Raw genomic sequence first — 26,273 nt, forward strand, 5'->3', positions numbered from 1 at the left:
AATTCCCTTGCAAAGCAAGCAGTCTATTTCCCTTTAGTAAAGCATCCCCAATTATTCAATTGTCTGTAGAATATGAAAGAAAACAAGAAACCATACAATGTTTCCTGTTAGGGGTACTTGAGGCCACACAGTCATAGCCTAATCATAGCGAATTAGGGTATTCTTGTGCTTTTAGACTTGTCCTTTCAAAAGAGAGAAACAGGCAATCCTGGTTTTCTCATGCAATCCTGGCTTTCACCTGCCTTCATTCAGATATTTCAAAAGATTTGCTGCATAAACCTGGAGAGTAGGAAGAACTATGTCTGGCCCTGAGTAATACTGGATTTACTGAAAGAAAATGTTATTTTTTATCCTCACAGCAAAAGTTGCCAGGCTTTCCCTGTCTCTTCCACCACTGAACCTTCAGGGATTCCAAAGCTCCCCTGGGCTAAAGACTTTCTGGGATAATAATGTTGAAAAAAGAGATTTACAATTCAAGGAAGATGAGGATGAGGATGATGATGGGTTTGGACTTCAAGAGCCACAGAGGACAGGCTCCGAGTTTGAAGGAGAGGTGACTGGGATCCCAATTGTAGTATCTGAGACAGATGATGGGCGTAATTTGCGTAGTCTGCTAAAATCGCCAAAATCAGCTGATGAAGTGGATGATGACTTTGATCGGAAGAGGAAGATGGTGTCCTTCTTTGATGATGTAACTGTTTATCTTTTTGACCAGGTAATTTAAATGATTGTGTTTTCAAGGTCACTAAAGCCCAAAATTTAACATATTGTAGCTTACCAGTCCTTAGATCTGGTGGCTGCTTTTGTTTTCACTTTTCATTCTAAAAACATTATCAACAAGTACAGAAAATACCTTTCACAAAAAAACTAGAAAAAGAAGAGCATGGAGATGCCACATCCCTAAACTACTAACAAAGCGCACTACCAATACCTCTTGGGACTTTGAGGCAGCAACCAAACATTAAACATCTTTAAAAGAATATAATTGTATTTATACATGGAATTACCCTAGAATATGTGGTTCCAGTATGATATACTGTATTAACCATACAATATACATCAATCATTATAAAATATTGTTGATCATAGGTTCAAACCTAATTCTCATGCCATATCAAGTGGAAGCCTCAACGTGTTTTGATCAAAAGAGTCTACATCTTCTTCTGGGAGCATGGCCAGATATCATAATCCACATAAATAATGAATAAACATGATCAGAACCATTAAAAGAACAGGCACTCCCTTTAGACTACTGAGCGCCAAAGCAAACCAGACTATCCAACAAGGAACTGTTAAGGAGTCATGTGGACCCAAGATGCTAATGGGGAAAGAACAAAAAGGGCCACCATCTCCACGCAAAAAATAAAAGACAAGCACAGTGAGGGCATCCTGTAGTTAAACCTCCATGCTGAAAGGATTTAAACATCTTGGAAATCCACAATACACATCCAAAAGTGTCTGTATGTGCCCAAATAGTGTGGATCCCATGGAGAGAGATACTTGTTGATCTTGCAAGAAATGCAGTCCTTCTTACTTCCTGTGAGATGAACTGGCAGCAAAAACAATGTTATCATCCCTGTGAAAACTAATTGAATCACCCCCTATGTAATAAAAACAATGAACAAAGACAGACATGTTTCAAGTCCAGCCAGCATGACTGCCATAGCTTCCTCCATAGACCAAGTGGAGGAGTAAGTGTTGCCACCAAGGGACAGGAAGTGTGTTATTCTCAGAATTGCCAGGTGTAAATAAAAAGGCCCAAAAAAGGAAATGGATGCAGCCGTGATATCTAAGGACTAGTAATTGCAATATGTTAAAGTTATGTTTTGCGGTTTACAGGTACTTTATATAAGTCCCATATGTTAGCTTGTTCTGATCTCCGCATCAGTGTACAGCTGTTATATAAGCAGCTTGGGCATATGGATTTTATCTGCATTTTCATGATGATATGCTAACTAGGGTATTCTCATAGCATACTGACCTGATACTTAAATTAGAAATATGGGAACAGAAATGTAAAAGAACTGTTTTTTTTTCTTCTAATTTTATCTTAGAGGTGTCATTAACCGTTGCTTTTACTTCTAGAAGTGCAAGATAAGCTTAATATGGCACTTGTGTTTAAATGATGTAAATAATTTAAATATAACTACTGAAGGTCCGTTCTTCCTTTGGGTTCTGATTTACGAATAACACTGAGAAAATATTTTATTACCATTTTTTTCACATTACATTGTTATTGGTAATGATGTTTTCATAAAGGAAGCACAGTATAATTTTTTAGCTGATGTGAGTCCAATCAGATGTGTGAACATATAAGTATTGAGCACAGAATAACACCAAGCTAATTATACCACAACATGTATCATAAAATACAAACATGATCAAAGGTGAACCACCATGGAGAATATGAATTAGGGTCTCACATAAGTTACACCAGTTCTACTTTCATCTATTCTTGTGATTTACACCAGTGCTCCGGGTAGATAAAAACCCTGTTTCCTGCTTTAGTGTTGCATCTTTCAACTGATTGGAAAATGAATTAGCAAGTTCACCTGGTTCCAGAAAATACGGAGCCAAGTTCCTGGATGTGCAGTTTGGCAGGGGTGTGTGTTGGACAAAAGTGACTGAACACAAATGTTTTGGAAGATAATATAGGGGGAAATTTACTAAGGCTAGGTTCACACTTGCGAGCTGGTTGCCGGTGTGGGAATCGCATCTGTTCCCACATTCGCAACCACCCACAGCAAAATTGCACCATTCTTGTGAGCAGGGGTGTCCCTAGGGTTGGTGTCACCCGGTGTGACAACACTTGGTGACACCCCCTCCAACGATCCCCACAGAATGAATCAGATCTGCGGATTTAGCATAATGGATTGGAGTCCAATGGTCGGTTATCCATTATTCTCCCCAATCAGCAGATCCAATCCGTCATGCGGGGATCGTCGGTTTTCTTTACAACTTACGTTTTCGTGGAGCTGGTCCGGTGTCACCCCATATAGGTTGCATGCCGAAGATCAGCAGGATGGTTCGGATCTGCGAATTGAGCATAATGGATCGGAGTCCGGTCCATTATGCTTCCCAATCCGCAGATCCGATCCATTCTGTGGGGATCGTCTGCGTGCAACCTATACAGGGTGTCACCGGACCAGCTCCAACAAAAGGTAAGTTGTAAAGCAAGTCAACGATCCCCGCAGGATGGATCGGATCCATTCTGCGGGGATCGTTGGCTTGCTTTGCACCTTACTTTCATAGAGCGGGTCCGGTGTCACCCCGTGCGGTAGGTGTCACCCGGTGCAGCGCGCACTCCCCGCACCTGCCTCGGGACGCCACTGCTTGTGAGACATACAGGGCTGCCATTCATTCTGAATGGCACCTCCACACATTCATTCTGAATGGCACCCCCACACATCTCAGCCTGCAGGGCGTTTGCAGCTGTGGGAACCGCATGGCCAAAAAGACCATGTAGTTTCCCCGGAGCCACATTTTTAAAAAGGTTCATGCACCTTTTTTTCTGTGGGAAAAACGTTGCAGCAGCCCATTCATTTGAATGAGCTGCTGCGCAAATGCAGGCCCGCATGGCCTACAAGAGTGTGAGCTGAGTCTAAAACTGGTGCAGCTGTGCATGGTAGCCAATCAGCTTCTAACTTCAACTTGTTCAATTAAGATTAGGCAATACAACCTGGAAGCTGATTGCTTTTTATGCAGGGTTGCACCACATTTTTCTCTCTCCATCTTTAGTAAATAACCTCCATACTGTCAGTACAGTTTTTACTATCAATTTGTCCATTTTTTGAAGTACTACTATAAATGTTTATATAAATATGTTATAAAATTACTTTAATAAACATTCAGATACAGCAGAAGCAAAGTTTCAGGTACTAGATGTCTTGTGATTGTATATTGTAAGAATTCCAAGTATGGCATTTTTACGTAGTCCAGCTTGGACCAATGTAACTATGCAATATCATACCTGCAGGATCCCTCTAGGAGCTGGAAATAACTGTAGTAGACACAGCTACTTCAGTGACCTCCACTAGCTTCTGGGACCCATGCCACGTGGCAATACTGCTGCATTGTGAACACAGGAACTCATCTACTAGGCATGGGCACCATGCTTTGCATTTTCTCAGTGAATGAATAAATTCTTCTTTGATGCCCCCACCCTCAATCCTGGCAGTATAGTGGAAGTGAAGGAGCTGTGACAGGTTTCAAGAGCGCCTGGCTGTCTGCCCTTTCCCCCAGCTCCTTCATTCATAAAAATCGTACTACAGCTTCTATGAATGAAAAGCAGTCTATGAATGGAGGACAGGCAGATGATTGAAAGGTGCACCCCTTCTTTTCATAGATCATTTTTTACTCATAGAAGCTGTAGTACAGATCCTATGAATGGAGGAGCTTGGCGGAATAAGTGGGCATAGTTGGGCACTCTTGGTGAATGCCTGTCACAACTCTGTCAATTGTATTAACCCCCACTGTACCAGAAGATTGGGGCAGGTGAGGGGGAAACATTAGGGGAAGAAGATTTCTACTAAACCATGAGACACAAAGGACACATTACACTGATAGTAAGTAATGCTCCTTGTGACTAATTTTTATTTTTAGAATTAAACTTAGGTAAAGAATATGTCAACCCAACATTTCACATTCCCGATATGTGCCTACTGTACCATGTACTTGTATGAAAAAGTATCCTGTTTTTCTTGTATTGCTTCCTTGTATGAATTCCCTGGTGTTCCTGCCAGTCTCTCTGCTTTTCTATTAAAAACTGACTACACCAGGCATGAGAGCATAGCGTGGTCAGTTCTCTGAAAATGCTGGGAACTGAGCCTGCTCTCTTTCAATGATCAGACTTCTACTGACACCCCCACTACACAGCCATTCAGTGGAGAGATCAATGCACTGCTGGTTCTCCTTCCTCCTCCCTCAGTTCCTTATGCAGCTGAGAACAGAGGGCATGTGATCACATATAAAAAAGGTGTAAAAAGGTGTTTAGAATTTTTTTTTATATCTATATACAAATGTTTCACCATTCATTTCTGTTCTACACTGAATGGGTAATTTTATAAGGTGCAGGGTTACAAATAGTTTAAAATACACTATGGAGCTTGGTGGTAAGTACCTGAATTTTTACTTGGTGTTAGCCTCTTGTAGTCTAGTGTACAGCAGAGCTCAGGCTAGGAGGGGGAAAAGCAGCACATGAGCCAATCATTTATGCTGTAGTGCCCCTGTGCTAACAAGGAACGTGCTGATAGCAGGAAAGATCAGAGGGGCAGAGAGATGAGCTCCTCAGTGTACTGCTTCTCCATTCAGTCAAAGGCTGAATGTGAGTAATAGGCATTACTCACATAGACAAATTAGATCTTCTGCCTAGCCAGACAGCACTGTGCTTGCTGGCAGGGCAGTATAAATATCAGAACTGGACAAATAGCAATGCAAATCTGTTGGTAGGCAAAGCAGCTTCTTTCTCTGTACAGTAAGTCCTCTACTTACGAGCATTCGAGTTACAAACTTTCAAAGATACGAGCAACCTCCAAGTTGTGAACTTTCAAAGATGTGAACATGCATTTACATGCCAAATCACGAAAGTAGCTCACGTGGCGAACATTGTCATCTGCATGCACCCTCTGCCACAAGCAGTACTTTTCTGTATAGTACAATAGTGTACAGTAGAACAGTGTTGGTTTCAAGCCTAGGATGTCTGGATGCAAGCATAAAAGCAGCGGTCTTGTCTGGTCACTCCATGCCAGCCCCTGTATGTACCTTAGATGTACCTTTCAAGGTACTGTAAGATTAAACATCCTTTCTTTACAGTATTTCTTGTGGTTGTTTATTATGCATTATTTGTGTGAAAAGTATTATAAACCTTACTTTGTTGGACTTACAAACAAATTGGACTTACTTGTTCGTAAGTAGGGGAATTACTGTATATCTTCTGTGTATTTAGCTGTGGACCTGGAGCTCGGCTTCAGCTCCAGAAAAAAAAGGTGTTTTTTTTTGTTTTTTGTTTTTGTTTTTTTAATACAATGTTGATTTTTCATGTTTGCTTTTCTTTTTGTTGAAGGAAAACTCTTAAAATGTTTGCGCTAATCAAACCCAACTGTTATAGTGATGTACTGATTTATCATTGTTCATCCTAGGAAACGCCTACAAATGAATTAAGCAATCTTAATGCAGCAGAGAATGAACTTATTCCCCAGAATCCTTCCTTAGAGTCAAGTATGGATGCTTTTTCATCAACAGATGGCTTCAGTAAGATATGTTTTCTTATTCTAGCTAAAGTAATTTATTCCGATAGTTCAGCATGGGTAGTAAAGTATAATAGAATTATCTATTATGAGTGCATAACAATTTTCAAGGTAATCTATTTACCTAATTGTAGCGCCATTCATTCTTTCTGATCTTTTACACTTTTCAATCAGAAAATTATGTGTCCAAAAACAAAATTAAATGGAGAGAGATCAGAGACTTTTGCAATGTCAAACGGAACCAGACAGGGCTGCCCACTGTCCCCACTGTTGTTTGTTTTATCTTTGGAATCCCTGTTATCAACAATTAGGAAAAATATAGATATAAGGGGAATTCATGTAGGAAAGATTGCGGACGATTTATTGTTCTATATTGGAAACCCTAGGATAACACTTCCTAACCTAATGAAAACATTGAAGGAATATGGTGAATTGTCAAACCTAAAAATTAACCCGAGTAAAAAAGAGACATTAAATATAAATCTTCCAAGGAGTGAAAAAGAAAAGATACAGAGAGAATTTCCCTTTATATGGAAAGATAGAGAAATAAAATACCTGGGAGTGAAACTTACTTCTTCACAGAAAAACCTTTATAAAGCTAATTATATCCCATTGTTAAACGAGATTAGGGAGGAATTGAAGAAAATTGGTGGAGGAAATCCTTCCTGGTTAGGTCGTATTAATTTAATAAAAATGGTAATTGTCCCCAAGATCCTGTATAAATTCCAGATGATTCCCATTAAACTCCCAGAGGTATATTTTAGGACAATTAAGCAAATGGTAACAAGATATATATGGAAAAATAAAAAACCTAGAGTATCATACGAAGTGCTAAGTAGAAATAAAGAAAAGGGTGGGTTGGGAATGCCGGACTTCAGAAGATATTACAGGGCAGTTATGCTAGCAAGAATTTTTGATTGGATGCACAACTTAAAGAGTAAAAATTGGGTCACAATAAAAAATACACTTAGTGGAAAGGATTTGAGTAGGATTGTCTGGGTGTCAACACAGTTTAGAGAATTAGCCGAGAGCACAAGTCCATACACTATGATTGTATTAAAGGAGTGGGATAGAATGCACAAACAGAGGAATTGGGATTTTAATTCACTGTTAATGCCATTAAGAAATTCAGAGTTTTTTCCCCCAGGTAAAGAGGAAATTACAGGTAAATGGATTAAGAAGGAAGATGCTCAGCTGAGAGATGTAATGGAGGGGGTAAACTTAAGAACACTGGAGGATTTGAAAAGGGAAGAGGGAGGGATTTTCACTAAGATAGAGATATGGAGGTCTAACCAATTGAAACAATTTGTGGGGAAATTGACAAAGCCTCTTAGAATTAGAAAAGATTGGAATTTATTTGAGAAGTATTTGGAAGTTCGAGGTGATGGAAAGCACAGCACTGCTAAAGTATATAAAATTCTCACTGATCTAGATAGTAAGTCAAAATTAAGGTACATAGAAAAATGGAAAAGGGATTTAGGGGTGGAGTGGGAGGAGCACACACAAAGAAAAATATACAGACTGGTACATGAGAATGTCTGCATGCGTGAGGTGGAAATGAACTTCAAATGTTTCATAAGGTGGTATGTTACACCGACGATAGAGCACAAAATGAGTGGGGAGAAACAACCTTGGTGTTGGCGAGGGTGTGGAGGGGTAGGCACGATGTACCACATATGGTGGGAATGTTCAAAAATAACAAAGGTTATAAATCAAATTAGGATTATTACCGGAACTGAGATTGGACTGGACCCTGAAACTTGTCTTTTTCATATCACAAAAATATCAGTGAATAAATATAAAGATCTGGGTATATGGTGCTATCTAAATGCAGCAAAAAGTTTGATACCTAGGTTTTGGCGCAAAGTTGAGGCACCGAGGGAAGAGGATTGGATGAATAGAGTGGACCAGATTGCTAGATTGGAGAAACTATATTATATACAGGAAGATAAGATGGAGGCATATTATATGAAATGGGAGAAATTGGAGGAGTTTAAGGCAAAGGTGAAAGAAGTTACTCTGTAATTAAGTATAAAAAAAAAGAAAATATATAGGAACTTGTTTTCTTCCTTTTAAAAGAAAAAAAAAGAAAAAATAAATTTTGTATCCAGAGGATGTGAGTTATAAGTCGATCAGATAGATGTCAGGGGTTCATTGAAGAGGGATGGGGCGGAGGGTGGGTTGAAGGAAGGGGCTTATGGGGAGAAAAATGATATGCAATAAGTGGTTTTAGAAGAAATTTGTTATGTTGTATTTCCATTTTGGATTTTTTTGTATTGCTATATTTGAAAATGAATAAATATCTAAATTAAAAAAAAAACAAAAGAAAATTAAATGAACCTAAGAAATGCCTTTTTCCACATTTTATACATAAATATGACAGTCTGATAAGCCAGTGTAGGGTGGGGAAATGTGCAAATAGTGTGTATTACATGGTTTGTTACCCTGTACTGATACACAATGTTATCCACTGTGCAGCTACATTGTCTGCCTACCTTGGTCTGCATTGAAAGAGTTTATGTACTGGCAATAACAATATCCATATAAAGTAAGTGCTGAATAGCAGGCACATAGTGGAGTCCAATCATAATTCTATTGTCAAAATAATTCATCTGCCAACACTGTCAGACTCTATAGAATTTTCTATGAACATAGCAATTTTCTGAAGTTTATCACCTCCGAAAAAAAATACTATGAGAGATGGGTATAAAATGAGAGGCAGAGATGCAATGCATGAGTGTAGTCAGGGGCGCGCAGGTTCTGAGAATAGCAGCGTGTCAAGAACTTACCTCATCATTTATTTCTACCATTTATATGGATTGTTCATAACATTACGACGACTCATCTAATATTGAGTAAGTCCCCCTTTTGCCGACATCCGAATGAAACAAATGAATTTCCTTATTTCATTAATGTTTATTTCAGATTCATTGAAATTCATTACTGCTGCATTCAGAAATCTGGATACATCCGAATTTCTGAATATCTAAAATTTCGCCTGAATTTCAATTTGGAACAAAACGAACCGCACATGTCTAGTACTACTTGGAATATTTTACATGTATAGGATACTGATTGTAATATTGAACATGTAAAGGGTGCTGAATGGAATATCGTACATGTATAGGTACCGACTGGAATATTGTATACTGTGTGTATAGGGTACTGTTTGTAATAGTATATATATATATATATTTATATATATATATATATATATAAGTATTTGATCCCCTGCTGATTTGGAATGTTTGCCCACTCACAAAGAAATGATCAGTTTAAAAATTGAATGGTAGGTGTATTGTAACACTGAGAGACAAAATAGCAACAAAAAATTCAAAAGAAATGATGCACTGATTTCCATGTTCATGAGGGAAATAAGTATTTGATCCCCTTCACAAAACATGACTTCATACTTGGTGGCAAATCCCTTGTTGCCAATTACAGAGCTCAGACATTTCCTGTAATTGGCTACCAGGTTTACACACATCTCAGGAGGGATTCTGGCCCACTCCTCTTGGCAGATCCTCTCCAAGTTATTAAGGTTTGGTGGCTGAAGTTTGGCAACTCGAACTTTCAGCTCCCTCCACAGATTTTCAATCAGATTAAGGGCTGGAGACTGGCTAGGCCATGCCAAGACCTTAATGTGGTTCTTTTTGAGCCACTCCTTTGTTGCCTTGGCCGTGTGTTTTGGGTCATTGTCATGCTGGAACACCCATCCACGACCCATTTTCAATGCCCTGGCTGAGGGAATAAGGTTCTCATCCAAGATTTAATGGTACATTGCCCCGTCCATCGTCCCTTTGATGCGGTGCAGTTGTCCTGTTCCCACGTTTGACAGTTGGGATGGTGTTCTTGGGGTCATAGGCAGCATTCCTCCTCCTCCAAACACGGCGAGTTGAGTTGATGCCAAAGAGCTTGATTTTGGTCTCATATGACCACAACACTTTCAACAAGTCCTCCTCTGAAGTTTGCCACTGAACATCTGAATGATGCAAACGAGCCTGGACGTGTGCTTTCTTGAGCAGGGGGACCTTGTGGGCACTGCAGGATTTCAATCCTTGTCGGCATAGTGTGTTACCAATTGTTTTCTTGGTGACTGTGGTCCAAGCTGCCTGGAGATCATTGACAAGATCCTCACGTGTAGTTCTGGGATGATTCCTCACTGTTATCATGATCATTGACACTCCACGAAGTGAGATCTTGCATGGTGCACCAGACCTAGAGAGATTAACAGTTGTTTTGTGTTTCTTCCCTTTGCGAATGATTGCACCAATCATGGTGATAGTTTTGTAGCCCAGTCCAGCCTTGTGTAGGTCTACAATCTTGTCCCTGACATCCTTGGACAGCTCTTTGGTCTTTGCCATGGTGGAGAGTTTGGAACCTGATTGTTTGATTGTTCCTGTGGACAGGTATCTTTTATACAGGCATTTCTTTTGAATTTTTTGGTGCTATTCTGTCTCTCAGTGTTAGAATACACCTACTATTTGATTTTTAGACTGATCACTTCTTTGTGAGTGGGCAAACATTCAAAATCAGCAGGGGATCAAATACTTATTTCCTTCACTGATTGTATATATATGTATATATATATAAGATACTGATTGGAATATCATATATGTATAGGGTACTGATTAGAATATTGTACCTATATAGGGTACTGAATAGAATATTTTACATGTATAAGGTACTGTTTGTATATGTATAGTATACTGCTTGGAATATTGCATACAGTATGTATAAGGTATTGAGATTTTGTATTTCAAATTTGCAGGTAAAAAACCCTTCTGTTGTGTTGTTTTTCAGGTGGAAGTTTTGAATGGGATGATGACTTTCCTCTGATGACACAGAACTCAACATTCCTTCCTATGGCAGCAGAGGGAGCTGCTCTCAAGTCACCGATAAGTCCTACTATGCCGTCACCTCCTCCACTCCCTGGGAAAAGAGTGGAAGGAAATTTGATGGACTCACTGCGATTCACTCGCTTTACTGTCTCGCCTGCTGTAGACCCACACGTTCCACTGTGTGAAACTGATGTAGCGCCGCCTGCAGGTTAGTACCTTTCATAACACTGCATGATGTGTCAGTTATTAAGCCAAAAGCTGCAACCACTTTATTCATTTGCACTTTAGTATGTGAGAGATTCATAAATGTTTAAAGTTCACCTGTCATAAAATACAGCTTTTCTAAAAAATGTTGTTTGTCGAACTGTCATATTGACTCTTTGTCTTCCATATCCTGAATAACTGGCCCTTGCCCCAAGCTTCTTCAGGCTCTGTGTCTCAGAAGTGCTAACACCCTATGAAGCCAAGCAACTTACATTTTTAGAAAAAAGAAGGTGATGACAGCCTCTGTATTTCTCAAATGACACAGTAGTTCATGCAGTAGTGTACAAGTAATGTCCATTTTCTTTATAGCCTACAAATTACTGTAAGTTAATCTTACCATTTATTATTATTATTATTATTATACAGGATTTATGGAAAACATTTAAAAAATTCAAAATTACAGCAGCACTTGGGGTATGTGATTATGTTTCTTGGTCCTTCTGCTAGCTGCTGGATCACCGTAATGACAGCGCTGTTGTTCTGTGACAGTTAGCATGTCTCCTATACTGACTCAGAGATGCTGACTCTTGTGAGAAACAGCGATTTTCTGAGCTCCTTCAGGTACATTGCTGTGTTTCACTGCGAGCTGTATTTTCTTTGTGCCACTAGATGTCCTCAGTCATCTGAATTCAATGACAGCCAGCATCATCCAACCCTCTTCCTATGAGCCCTGGCTATCACAACCTCACTCTGGGGCGACATCGTTACTCAGCCTGTTCTCAGAATATTACCTTGTTTTTTTAGTTGTAGGGGGTCCACCGGTGTGTGTGTGTGGAGGAGAGGGGCCAGGCTTCTGCCATAAAGGAACTATGTTATGAGAGAAATATAGGGGCTGTCCTCGCTGAAAAAGTTAGCTGTCTGGCTGTTACTGTTTTTTTTTTCCAGAATCTGTTTTTATTGAATTATACAGAGAACAAGGGGGTGCCATACAGAGAGCACTTGGTGTAATCCAGCATACTAAATCACATCATGGCATACAACCACATATTTCTTATTACAGCATTTTATGGAAAGAAATGCCAAGTAGCAGTCTATTCTTATATGGGCAATAGAAACATAATTACCATTACATAGACAAAAATGTAAGAGAAATAAAAACATAGAAGAAATACCATTTTGTCATCATTCATCCTGGAATTAATACCAAGTGTGCATCCCATTTAGTAAGCAATATACTACTTAAAGTGGTTGTAGAGGCTTGAAGGTAAAAAACCTTCTGTGTGTAGCAGCTCTCCCAGCCCCCCCAATACTTATCTGTGCCCCATTGTGATCCAGCAATCTGCACAAGAGCCTCGGCTCTCTGGGGACAGTCCCTCCTCATTGGCTGAGACAGCAGTGGGAGCCATTGGCTCTTGCTTCTGTCAATCACAGCCAGTGAGCCAATGAGGAGAGAGAGGAGTTGGGGCCAAGCCACAGCTCTGTGTATGAATTGATATACAGAGCAGGGGCTCGGGAGCAAGCCTGCTTGGATGCCACCATAGCAAGCAAGCTACTCGCTGCGGGGGGCACTAGGGGGGAGGGCAGGAGCACTGGTGTGGGACCCAAGAAGAGGAGGATCAGAGCTGCTCTGTGCAAAACCACTGCACAGAGCAGATAAGCGTGACATGTTTGTGTCAAAAAAACAAATCAAAACTTGCCTTTAATATCACTTTGAAGGCTAAGTTTACCTTTATAAAAAAAGCATATATTTTTGCAGGGGAAAAAAGTGCATTTATTTTTCACAGGAGACGGCACACCATTGCATTGCACCTGTAATGCAATGTCAGGATCCTGCAAACTCATTCCTAAACAAAATAGCAATACAAAAGCACGCATAAAAATCCACTTGCATATATTCCAGGATGGAGATCAGTGTCCATCAATAGATGGCTCAGGTTTAAGAGTAGATTAGATCCTGCAACTCCTTGCACAGACCCAGGTAGATCATCACTGGTCCAGATTGATTGCAGACAAAGGCTCAAGACCTCAATTAAAAAGGCTGTGTAGGTTTATTGCATTAAAACAATAGCACACTTACATGGAAGCAGTGTTGATCCAATAAGTGTAGTACAGACAGCACAGTGCATGGAAACCAGAACTTTCTAAATGGAACAGAAGATGTCAAATCTTGATTCTAACACCAGTGGCCAGAGATCTGCTCAGCTTACTGACTAAAAGCAGCATCTCCCGCCCTGCCCACTTGAGAAAGAATGAGGTCCTTCAAAACTCGTTGCCACCCCTTATCAAGTGTGCAGTCGCTCCACTTGTAGTACACAGCAGCCAGAGATGCTTTTCTTAGTCAGCAAACTTCAACATCTCCTGTTTCATTTAGGAAGGGGGATCAACACTGCTTCCACGTAAGTGTGCTATTGTTTTAAGGCAATAAACATACACAGCCTTTTAAATTGGGATCTTATGCTCTTGTCTTCTCTCTCTGCAAACTCTTCCTCCAGATCTCTGCCCATACCTCTACATGAGCTTTCAGTTACAGAGCTAGAGGAAATGGCAATGGACTTGGAGTGGGCTGATTAACGCATTTGTATTCCATTGACAGCTACAATGACACGATGGCAGAAGGGAATTGTACCTCATTCATTCATTCCGCCCAAACAGTCATGCTGATTTCACATACACTATCACAAGTGAAGAACACTTTAGGTGAGGGAAGGTTGCAGAGCAGCATGTTGCATGTTACCCTAAATATGGGTGTAACATGTTACTAAAGGTGGAGTAAGTCTTTAGGACCCACCTATAATTTCCTTGTAGGCCACAGTTGCAGTTAAATTAATCCCAGTAACCCAAAACTCTTTGAATTTTTCATAATGGCTGTGCACTTTATACAGTGCCTTGAAGAAGTATTCATACCCCTTGACATTTTACACATTTTGTCATGTTACAACCAAAAACATAGGATTTTATGTGATAAACCAACACAAAGTGGCACATAGTTGTCAAGTGGAAGGAAAATGATAAATGGTTTTCAAAATTTTTTGCAAAGAAATATCTGAAAAGTGGGGCGTGCATTTGTATTCGGCCCCCTGAGTCAATACTTTGTAGAACCACCTTTCACTGCAATTACAGCTGCAAGTCTTTTTGGGCATGTCTCTATCAGCTTTGCACATCTAGAGAAGGACATTTCTGCCCATTCTTTGCAAAATAGCACAAGCTCTGTCGGATTGGATGGAGAGTGTCTGTGAACAGCAATTTTCAAGTCTTGACTCAGATTCTCAATTGGATTTAGGTCTGGACTTTGACTGGGGCATTCTAACACATGAATATGCTTTGATCTAAACCATTCTATTATAGCTCTGGCTGTATGTTTAGGGTCGTTGTCATGCTGGAAGGTGAACCTCCACCCCAGTCTCAAGTCAGACTCTAACAAGTTTTCTTCTAAGATTGCCCTGTATTTGGCTCCATCCATCTTCCCATCAATTCTGACCAGCTTCCCTGTCCCTGCTGAAGAAAAACATCTCCACAACATGAAGCTGCCACCGCCATGTTTCACGGTGGGATGGTGTGTTCAGGGTGATGTGCAGTGTTTTTCAGCAACACATAGCGTTTTGCTTTTAGACCAAAAAGTTCAATTTTGGTCATCTGACCAGAGCACCTTCTTCCACGTTTGCTACGTCCTCCACATGGCTTCTCGCAAACTGCAAACAAGACTTATTTTGGCTTTCTTCAACAATGGCTTTCTTCTTGCCACTCTTCCATAAGGGCCAGATTTGTGGAGTGCATGACTAATAGTTGTCCTGTGCACAGATTCCCCCACCTGAGCTGTGGATCTCTGCATCTCCTCCAGAGTTACTATGGGCCTCTTGGCTGCTTCTCTGATAAATGCTCTCCTTGCCCAGCCTGTCAGTTTAGGTGGATGGCCATGTCTTGGTAGGTTTGCAGTTGTGCCATACTCTTTCCATTTTCAGATGATGGATTTAACAATGCTCTGTGAGATGTTCAAAGCTTGGGATATTTTTTTAAAACCTAACTCTGCTTTAAACTTTTCCAGAACTTTATCCCTGACCTGTCTGGTGTATTCTTTGGCCTTCATGATGCTGTTTGTTCACTAATGTTCTCTAACCATCCTCTGAGAGCTTCACAGAACAGCTGTATTTATACTGAGATTAAATTACACACAGATGGGCTCTATTTACTAATTAGGTGACTTCTGAAGGCAATCCACTAGATTTTAGTTAGGGGTATCAGAGTAAAGGGGGCTGAATACAAATGCACGCCACACTTTTCAGATATTTATCTGTAAAAAAATGTTGAAAACCATTTATTATTTTCCTTCCACTTCACAATTATGTGCCACTTTGTGTTGGTCTGTCACATAAAATCCCAATAAAATTAATTTACGTTTTTGGTTGTAATGACAAAATGTGGAAAATTTCATGGGGTATGCATACTTTTTCAAGGCATTGTATATCCATTTCTCAGCCCGGCTGTTCCTGGTTTTAACAGTTTGTAAGCCAATTTGCTGCAGTGGGCATGCAACAAGTAAGGGCACCTACTCTGCACTCTTGCTCTGGGTCAGTGATTCAGAAAACGTTGAAGCCAGGATGATAAGACATCAGCGTTTACAGAAGGATATCAGATCAGCAATGGCACCCTTTGTATTGACATATTTCCTTTTACCATTTTCCTGACACCAAGAGAAGAAATTGTGACAGGGGAGGGACATCCATCAGATTGACAGCCTCAGCTCTGTTCCTGTGTGCTGTGTGAAGGGGGGGTGTCTCTTTGCTCCAATCAGCTCTCAGAGGTCGACTCTCTGAGCTCTGCAGAGTGTAACTTCAGCTCTCCGCCCCCTTCTTTCAACTCTCAGACAAGCGTATAAATTCAACATTTTGAACAGATGTAGAGACGAGAAGGCTACAGATAGACAGGTACCACTTATGTAGAAGAATTTGTTTCATCTTTTTGTATCACCTGAGGACAGCCACTTCACTGGGTATACAGTATGCAAGGGTTTACAACCACTTTAACTCAAGGTTTTTCAGCCACATTTTTCCATTTGTTTTTTTTTTTAAATGAGTCTGTCTATTGGTGACTAAAATGATTTTTATTTATGTCATTCCAGGCACTATTGAAAACTGAAGGTGATTGTTTTGCCTTTGATGAGAATCTGTTGTGCCATAAGAGTCACCTAAGCCACTGAACACATTTCTGTTTCCTCCCTTAGCATCTTGGCTGATATTCTTTTATAGTAAGATTCAGGCATACCTAGCCCTGCACATTCCATTCTATGGTGTTTCTAACTGTTCTTTCATTGAGATTTGTGTCTATGCCAGCAAAGGAACTTGCGTCAGATATCCTGGATGATCAAACCTCTGTACAGGAAAATTTCCTTCATATTTAAATGTGCCAAACTGACTCCATTTTATATGATGTCTAGTTCCAGCAGTAGTTAGAAATCGGTATGTCTTTATTTTGTGCTCTGCAGTAAAGCTGGCCACAGTGTTTATGAAATCTATGGATTGATGGCACTTAAATGCAGTTATACTAATGAAAGATAATCTGTGATTGGTTACTAAGGCACTATATATACAGGTAAATATGTCAAATAGACAGAACACTAACCCAGTTCACTGATATACATTTGAACATGCAAGATGGTAACATTTACCTCTGGGTGGAGCAAAGATGGCCATGCTCAAACAGCTTAGATAGATAGGTGGTGCAATGCACATCTGTGAGCCAAGACTATCGGACGAGGTGTCCTTGTGACTGCCAAAGTGTATTAAAGTGCCCATGAGTACTGCGTGTGCATTCAGCATAGAGATCTGTTATAGCTGCAATAGCTATCCTGCCTTCTTGAAGCGTCTTTGAGCTGGCCATATACTAGTAGAATTCCATTCAAAATTTTTAATTTTAAGAACGCTTGATTTTCCAATAGTTAGTCGGGCCAAATTGATGCTCATTTTTGACTGTAGTGAGAAAATTCAAAGGAGCAGGATGGAAATTTTGTTCTCAATCAAAAGCATTTCTAATAGTGAAGTCATTGAATGTATTGAGAATTTTCTACTAGTGTTATTGCTAGCTTTAGTGAATGGATGGGCTTTGCTCTAACTGTGATAGGTTGCCTATAATTCTGTGGCTAAAGAGATCTGTCAGTTAACCACAATAGAAACAAACACAGGCATAGACATTGGTGTACACAGGGACTTCATCTCTAACATTTTTGAATTCCAAAGCCCAAGCCTGTACTCACCCACATTGTGTTTAAATGACGCCTCTGTCTGTTCATAGAGGATCTATCAGTTGAGGAATAACAGGTTGGTGAGCTGCATTGCAAGATGCAGATTCTCTTGTATGTGAATGATAAATGCACTGGTCATCAGCATTTGTTTTTGAATAAGACCAATTGCTTAAAATCAAGGTTTTAGGTCTTAAAGTTTTGGGACCACTAAAATAAACATACACATCCCTGGGAAATTCAAACTAAGCATATGATGAAATTAGTACATTACATGATTTTACCCGAAATTAAGATCCAAACATACAGTACAGGCAGCTGAAGTTATATACAAATCCACTTATAAAAGTCAAATTTCGCTATGCTTCTTCCAAGTTCTAACCCACCCAATTGGAGGTTGAGATTTGCATAAAATTTAGCTGCATACATCTCTGGATCTACTAAATGAATTGATATTCAATTTTCACTAAAGTTAACATTTGCTTGTGTATTTTGTCATTACATGATTGTACTCATGCCATTATACTTAACAGGTTTCCATAGGTGCAAAATGTTTTTTTTTTTGCTCAGAACCCTAAGCGTCTTGATAATGGTTTGATATGCAAACAGTGACCAGCTCTTGTGGCCATTGGCTCTCTTCTTCCTCCCCTGCTTCAAGATTGGTTAGAGCAACTGCCCATCAGAATGGACTAGTAACGAAGAGCGGGGGCCAAACTCAATGCAAGAGCTGGTCAGGAATTATCTGAAAAGGGAGCTGTACAAGAAATGAAAACAAATTTTGCAAGTTGCATAAGCTAATAGTAGCCATGGGCTAATTGATAATTATAAGGCTGCCTAACCATAAATATAGTGTAAGAGATGGCAAAGTGTCTTGCTTTCCTGCCTTTTCAGTGCTCTAAGTGGCCCTTACAGCCATAACTTTTGCAGATAAAGAAGAAGGTTCTGCCCATCACAGACAATAAGACTTTGGCTTTCATTTTCTAGTGCAGATTATAATCTGAAAGCTGGGAGCTGATAGTTTTTTTTTATAGTCAGAACTTCTATCTACAACTGGCCCAATTTTTTAATTAAGTGTAGTTCCACCAAATACTGCAAGACTGATACAATATCTTCACATAATAGTTTGAAACCGGCTTCATGCTAAGTGGAATAATGTAATATATTTATACAGTCCCGTGGTGCATTTCAAAGGTCCATACTTCCCAAAAGTGATATCTTAGATATATGAGAGGAAACAAACATGGCACTGCAGTCCATGGACTTTATAGGCACCACACCAATTTATCATAAAATATACAATCTTTAATAATAGACAATTAAAATAATTGATTTATTTTCAGAATTTTTTTTTAGCATCTTGCACCATTATGTCAATTGGGGTGGTGGCCATATACTTTAAAAACAGTATATACTGTCTAGATAATATTAGAGGTATGGTAATTCAAAGATTGCCACCGTCCATTCACATAAGGCTAAACATGTTTTACATATTTTGCTTCTTTAGTAGCAAAAGGTGCATAGTTTGGACTGCTACCTACCATATAAAATACAGCACTAAAGTAATAGTGCAAGTCTTTTGCACTATTTTGTGTTGTATTTTATTTGGTTGATAGCAGTCCAAACTATGCACATTTTGCTCCTGTAAAAGTGAAATACCCAAAACATGTTGAGCAAAACATGTTGAGCTGGATATATTTCCACATACCCTAGAATGTTGGTGTTCTCACCACTTTTGGGTGTCCCCATTTATGATGCATTGCCCATACATTCAACAGAGAATATGGATTCCCTCATTATGGACAAGACAGCTGTGCTGTACACACTGAGCTCAGAATTCTAATACAGGGGTTTCCAATTGAAAGTCCCCAAAAGATAAAATAAACTGTTAGGAAATGTAATTCTCCAACATCTACCAAACAATAAAATATCACTTTTGGGGTGACTTGCCCTTTAACTGAATGATACCTGGCAATTACATTGTTAAAAAATAAAAATAAAATAATTTACTTCTTCACATCATCTTCTCCAGCTCTAGGCAAGGCAAGACTGAAAAAATATATTTAGTAGAAATATAACATAGGTGTTTAGCTGAGAATCATTAATGACTGAGTGTTGGTGAATGACGCATTTGCCAAGAACAGATGCAGTGGGGGAAGATGTGTTTTAAGCAATTTACGTATAGTAAGTATTTATGAACTGTTTTTTATAGTACAGGTAAGACAAACATGGCAATAGCAATTTCTGTGTGTAGACATTTAATGGGTTAATTGATTAAAACATGGAAGAAAGCAAGAGTGGAGGCATCTGCCCATGGAAACCATCAGACTCCTGTTTTGATTTTCTACCCTGTTTTATGAAAATGCTGGAGTGTGGCTGATTGCTCTAATAATTCCACTTTTATTTTCCTCCAAATTAAAACTGTGAACAAAAATATGAATTGTGTGCCTAATGGCACAGAGGGGATAAGCATTGATATTCTAACTATAAAACAAAGACATATCATTCTATGTGATTGTTTGCTGCCTCAATGGAGTTTTAAATTTGGACTCCCTGAGGGTGATTTATGAAAACTGGAACAAACATGGAACTGATACCATAGCAATTGGATTCTTTATTTAAAATGTGGTTGCTATGAGCAGTAGCCCCAATTTTCCTTGAATTTTTCTGTTTTCATAAATCAGTGCCTTTGTGTTCAAAGTTTATGTCTGGTTTTTTTTCTCCTCTTTGCCTTTTAATGCTAAGCTGTTTTTCCCTGCAAAATAACTTCAGAATGTAAACCTGCTGCTTGCTGACTTGGTTTACTCCTAGTGCCAAATGAACCCAATGGGGAGCCTTACTGGTTGAAGCATTGACACAGTGACTTTTGGTAGAAAACAAAATATTAATATAAATTCAAACTGCAACTATCCAGCTTTGGACTAGGGGTACCCCTGGACTAGGGGTAGTTCACTAAATACACAAAATGGCTGATGTGCAATTGGAACTTTACTGTGAAATGATTTGTACTAAGGGTGTCCCATGAAGATGGATATGGTTCATAAGTGGTGTACCAGTGGCTGCTTGTCTAACTTCACCAATTTCTTTTTTGCTGACATCAAGCTTACTTGCCTGAATTAAAAGGGAAGTGGATTGAAGTCACTTATTTGTGACAAATGTGGAAGAAGTCCACAGAAAAATATCTACAGTTTCTTGGTATCCCACGGCTTGCACTGCAGGATCAAACTTTTTTTTAGAAGAAAAACAAAAAACAAATTGTGTTGACCATTTTCTAACTGCTAGAACAGTAAATGTATGGCAAAACGTCTCCACTAATCATAAAGAACAATCTTGCCTCATTTTGAAGGAATTCATAATTACGACTGTCTGGATATTTTTTAACTTCATACTGGATTTACTCTTTGAAAAAACTAGTAACCTTACTGAGATCTCTGCTTCTTATCAAGCTCTACTGACTGCATTCCTAAGAAAAATGCCATGTGTTCTCCAAAGTATGGAGAGCTACTTTCCAGCATCTCATCATATTGACTCCTACATGGTTTATGAGGCTTTTCAAGATGCATCATGGGAATCCAGGCTTCATGAATGTGTGTTTGTATGTTGGTTTCTATTTTCTTTTATATTCATCCATGTTTTTTTTTATTCTTTTTTTAATAATAACCGTAGCCCAAGGAAAGTAATCAATGACAGGTTGTATGCTCCCTTTACTCTTTAAAGAAGCAGTACTAGATAGGGAAATTTAAATAAAAAATGTCCTTACAACAAATGTGCTAAAAAGAATCTTTTCCTTGGAGTTTTAGTTTAATTTTAAGAATATGTCTACCTAAGCTAGTTGAATGAACTACTGGTTGACTGTAAGCAGGATGGCAATTTTTTCTTAACATTTTTTGGGGGGAATGAAAATGTTCTTTGAAAGTAATGTTTAATGTGTTTTTAATTTATATTATGACCTTTGTCTCCAAAATTAAATGTTAATATATTTATGAGTAGAATAGTCCTGCCCAAATTTCATACTTAAGGCAATTAGAATGTAAAGCCTATGTAGTTATGGACTGCATATCACAAAACCTCTGACCTGAGTATGTGAATGGCACTCAGGGGCGGACTGACCATTTGGAAACTCGGGCACTGCCCGAGGGCTCGGGGTCAGTAGGGGGTCCCATGAGATGCCCCTGTACCTTTTTCATAGACTTTTTTGAGTTATGGCAAGGACACAGGGGCCCCATGATCCCCTATTGCCTGGGGGCCCCATGAGTTGTCAGTCCACCCCTGATGGCACTGCACAATTTTGCTGGCATTATGACTAGTTAATCATAACTCCAAATAGTGCCATTCAAGGGGAACATATGGCTTGACCACCAGCCACGGTGATGCAACTCATGGGACCCATTCTCCTTCCTGAATGTAAGCAGCCCCACTTCTGTGGAATCCTTGCTTGTAAAAAAAAATTCACTAATGCATTCCACTAATGCGTTCCACCCAGGATGGGGCTTAGTCATAGAGGTGATTAAATCTTGTCAATTCCCTGAGGCTATGACTAAGCCCCGTCCAGGGTGAAATGCATTAATGGAGAAGCATGGTCTGGCAAGGAGGCCTTCATCTTCAGGACAGGATAGAATAAAGCTTATTTAATTTTTGTTGTGACTATGACCAGTTAGACCATCACTGGTGATAATTGTGCAATCATGTATTAATAACACACTGAAACATTTTTCTGAATGCTGTAAATCTTTCAGACCACTCAGTAATGGATAAACAATCATTTCACTGCATACATTGCAATTAGGAGAAATTTTCTAAAAGTTATCCAGTTGTCAATTTACTGACAGGTAGAAAACTGTACCATACTGAAGTGGCCTTCATATTGAGGCCTAAGTTTATTTCATTTTACATATGGAACCTAACCTTATGGTCCCCACTAGTTTTCTTTTATAAGATAATTTTTGTTCTTCCCTTCATATACATGTATTTTTAGACATTAGGTATTTTATTGACATGCAATGCCACAGGTTTGTATACTATGTATATATACTGTATATATGTGTATATATATATATTATATGCATGTATATGTATAATTACAGTTTACAGACATGCACAGTAGCAATTATTTTATAACCCCCCCTCCCCCCCCAAAAAAAAAAAAATGGAAAAAATACTATCATCTAGTACTGCTTCTTTAAATTGTTATAGTGATTAAAGTCAAACTGGTCCAGATGTTTTTGTTGTCACCTAAAGAGACTGTAAAGAGTATTATTTTTAAAAGTGATGTAATTTACTCAAAACTAAAAACAAAAAAACTATTTTAGGCCCTAAAGCTTTGAAAAATATTTTATTTTTAGCTTGCAAATAATATTCTGTAGAGAATTAGATTTACAAAGCATTTAACAAGCTTCAGTCAGCTTGCAAAAGTCCTTAGATTTCCCTTCAGCTTTAGCCTGGAGTGCTGAATACAGAATTTATTGGGAGAGCAACTTTTAGGAGGATTCAGAAATCTTTTGGTAATGTTGAAGTCTGTTCAAAGTCTAAGCAGTGCTAAAACATGTTTAATCCTGTTAATCATTTGTTTAAAGCTACAACCAACATTTCATTAGGATCTGTATTCAGCACCCACATAATGGAGATGAATTCACACATCTGTGCAGTACATACGCGTTTCTCCATGTTTCATTCTTTTATTTCCTGAACATCCAAAAAGTGTGCTCCTAACTTGCTGTTAGAGCTGAATACACAGTGCATAAACTGAAATCTCAAGCAGTATTTTCAGACCTGGCCAGTTATCTCCTGCTGGACTGCAGAACACCCCTCTCTGCTAATTTCCATAACATAAGGGGAGTGTTCTGTATTCCAGCAAGGGAGAACTAAGGGCTGATGCTTCTACCTGGATTTCTGGTAGAACAAGCATTTTTTTCTGTACTTGCAGTGTTTGTAAAGAGACAAATCATGGGGAAATGTGTATGTATTTCAGAGATGTACTGATTTTTTTTTTTTATCTTGCCCTGACATAAACTCTATGAAAGCCGCTTGAAGCTTGGTAAATGCTTTAAAATGCTTGGTGATGCCAATGCTCTTTAGATTTTCATCTATGAGCAAAGATGCCCTTGTGTTTGGGGCATTTGTGTCCTCCTGCATACCCCTGAAGAACTATGTACTTGGAGAGCTCCAAGCTAAACCAACAAGGTAGATCTTCAGATCTCTTCTCGCCAACACATGCTTCTTTCTCTAGTGAATCTACGCTCCCCCAACCTCCCAAAGTGTTGACAAAGATATTACACGATACTGCAGATACTGTAGACATATCATACCAAACAGCTGAATGAATACTAGTATCTCCAAGCACAGAGATGTCATCAGAGGTTTTAAGGATTTAGTGCTGTTGATCCTGGCCAATGATGAGGTGAGTATATGAAACGGAAAGTGCTTTATTTAGAGGTCAGTTTAGTGTTATGGTCAGGGATAAGGAATGTTAAGGATAGAGGTTTGGAGTAGTTAAGGGTGAATTTTTGATGGTTGAGAGCCAACACGCTGTCTAGAGCAGCCTTTTTCAACCTTTTCAAATAGAGGAACCCTTAAAAGAAGCTTTCTGGTCTCAGAGAACTCTGGCTACAAATTTCTATAAAAATTACTATTTCTACATCTCATGGAACATTAGCATGATGGGCACTGGGAATTTAGCTTCTTATATTTGTAATTGCAAAATAACCCTTACAGATACTGTAACTTAAAAGATCATTGGTGTCAGTGGTTAATTATTTGAGAGGTAGAAATTGCTAATTGTTCCTGTAGAGCACAGGTGTCAAACACAAGACCCGCGGGTCGAATCTGGCCCTCCAGGCCATTTCATGGACTCCTGTGCCCGTGACACGCAGGGAAGAAGTCCCTGCACTTCTTTGGAAAACGCAGCCTGTACGGGAACCTCGGTTCCCAGTATGGTTGTGTTTTCCAGTGCGTGCGGTGTGCCATTAGAACTAAGGGCACCTACCCGCGGGTCTGCATTTCTCTGTGCGGGTGGTGCGGCTGCACGGATTTTCATGTGGATCCACAGCGCCACCACCCGCACAGATGTGAACCTAGGGTAAATGTGAGACCAGTCTCAAAACCCCTTATTTGGAAGACATTATTTACAATACAACAGCTACAACAGGTTCCAAAGTAAGCTGTTCATACGTCCTGGCAGAAATTGTTTAGCAACATCTAGACATTCAAGTATTTACTGGAGTTTTTTAGGGCACCAAACATTAGGACCTACATTGACATTCAGACTTATAGATACTCAGTGATATCAGGGGACACAGGCACAGCGTGATTTTTTTCACTATTATTCCTATTGATCTATAATACAACCAAGTAAGATAATATAGGATTAAAAGAGACTTCACTTAAAACTAAAAACCTTAGTTTTGAATGGATTTCCTCTTTAAGATCAAGGGAGTCTTAAGGCATCGCTGCTCCTTCCAATATGTATAAAATGGGTTATAAGAGTATAAATATATACATATATATATATATATGAGAAACCATAAAGACCGCAGTATTATCTCTCAGAAACTCACATTATTTTTACATGGTTAAAATGTGATGTATTTTGACAATTTTGTCTGTAAATAGGATACATTTGCTGTTCTTAAGTGCAAATTGAAAACAGAATTTTTCATTCAAAATGGTGTTTGTTCGCCAAAACAATGTTTGCCAAAAAGGGAAAAACATTAAAATAAGATCTTATACTGATTGACTGTTTCTCTTTGTATGATTGAGCATTTCTTAGGTTTGTACAGAAGAGTTGATATTTTATTAATCATGTTAAATGGGATTACTGTACAACATAAACAGAATTACAGTCAGGGGCTTTAAAATAAGGGGTAATATGGAGATTTATGCGAGGGTTGTTCAAAAAGTTCCAGCACTTTTTTTTAACTCTAATATATATATATATATATATATATATATATATATATATATATATATATATGTGCAGAAACTTTTTGAAGACCCCTCGTACATCAGCTGTTATTGAATGTGGTCAATACATTCGCCTCTATCCAATAAGTGTGATCAGAGCACAACTTCATCCATGTGCTCACCAAAAATCAATCGCAATTCTAAATTCTACAGCAACAGCTGGCTGCACTTACTGCATTAAATTGGCCAAAATCATCTCAGATAGTTCAAGTAACAGAAGCTCTTCCCCACCACAGCTCATCCAGTTTTCCCAAGTGTTATATCTAGTTATATAGATACATATATAGTAACATAGTTAGTCTGGCTGAAAAAAGACAAAAGTCTATCCAGTTTAACCATTAAAAAAAAAAGTTATAATCCTACACCCACAGTTGATCCAGAGGAAGGCAAAAAAAAACCAGCAAAGCATGATCAAATTTTCTCCTGCTGGGAAACAATTATTTCCAGATCCCCCGAGAGGCAATCCGATATTCCCTGGATCAACTTTACCTATAAATGTTAGTATCCAGTTATATTCTGTGTATCTAGGAAAGAATCCAGGCCTTTTTTAAAGCAATCCACTGAGCTGACCAGAACCAACTCTTGAGGGAGTCTATTCCACATTTTCACAGCTCTCACTGTGAAGAAACCTTTCCGTGTTCGGAGATTACATTTCTTTTCCTCCAGACATAAAGAGTGCCCCCTTGTCCTCTGTGTTGACCTCAGGGTGAATAGCTCTACATCGAGTTCACTATATGAACCACTGATATATTTACACATGTTGATCATATCCCCCCTTTATCTCCTCTTCTCAAG

The 26,273-nt window shown here is 39.0% G+C and overlaps 1 protein-coding gene across 2 annotated transcripts in view; it reads left to right on the plus strand.

Annotated features, from left to right (window-relative positions):
• Positions 1 to 25,248, plus strand: part of LMTK3 (lemur tail kinase 3) — a 181,856-nt gene extending 156,608 nt beyond the window's left edge. For both annotated transcript variants that reach the window (XM_089690991.1, XM_089690992.1), the window contains exons 13-16: positions 360 to 715; positions 6,138 to 6,249; positions 11,049 to 11,294; positions 16,407 to 25,248. In XM_089690991.1, coding sequence (XP_089547117.1) covers positions 360 to 715; positions 6,138 to 6,249; positions 11,049 to 11,294; positions 16,407 to 16,423 — 731 coding nt within the window. In that variant the 3' untranslated portion in view covers positions 16,424 to 25,248. The remainder of the gene's footprint in view (positions 1 to 359; positions 716 to 6,137; positions 6,250 to 11,048; positions 11,295 to 16,406) is intronic.
• Positions 25,249 to 26,273: the final 1,025 nt, after the last annotated feature.

This window comes from Staurois parvus, unplaced genomic scaffold, assembly GCF_062004578.1.
Source record: "Staurois parvus isolate SC_StPar_1 unplaced genomic scaffold, SC_StPar_1.0 ptg000548l, whole genome shotgun sequence".
NCBI classification, from domain to species: domain Eukaryota; kingdom Metazoa; phylum Chordata; class Amphibia; order Anura; family Ranidae; genus Staurois; species Staurois parvus.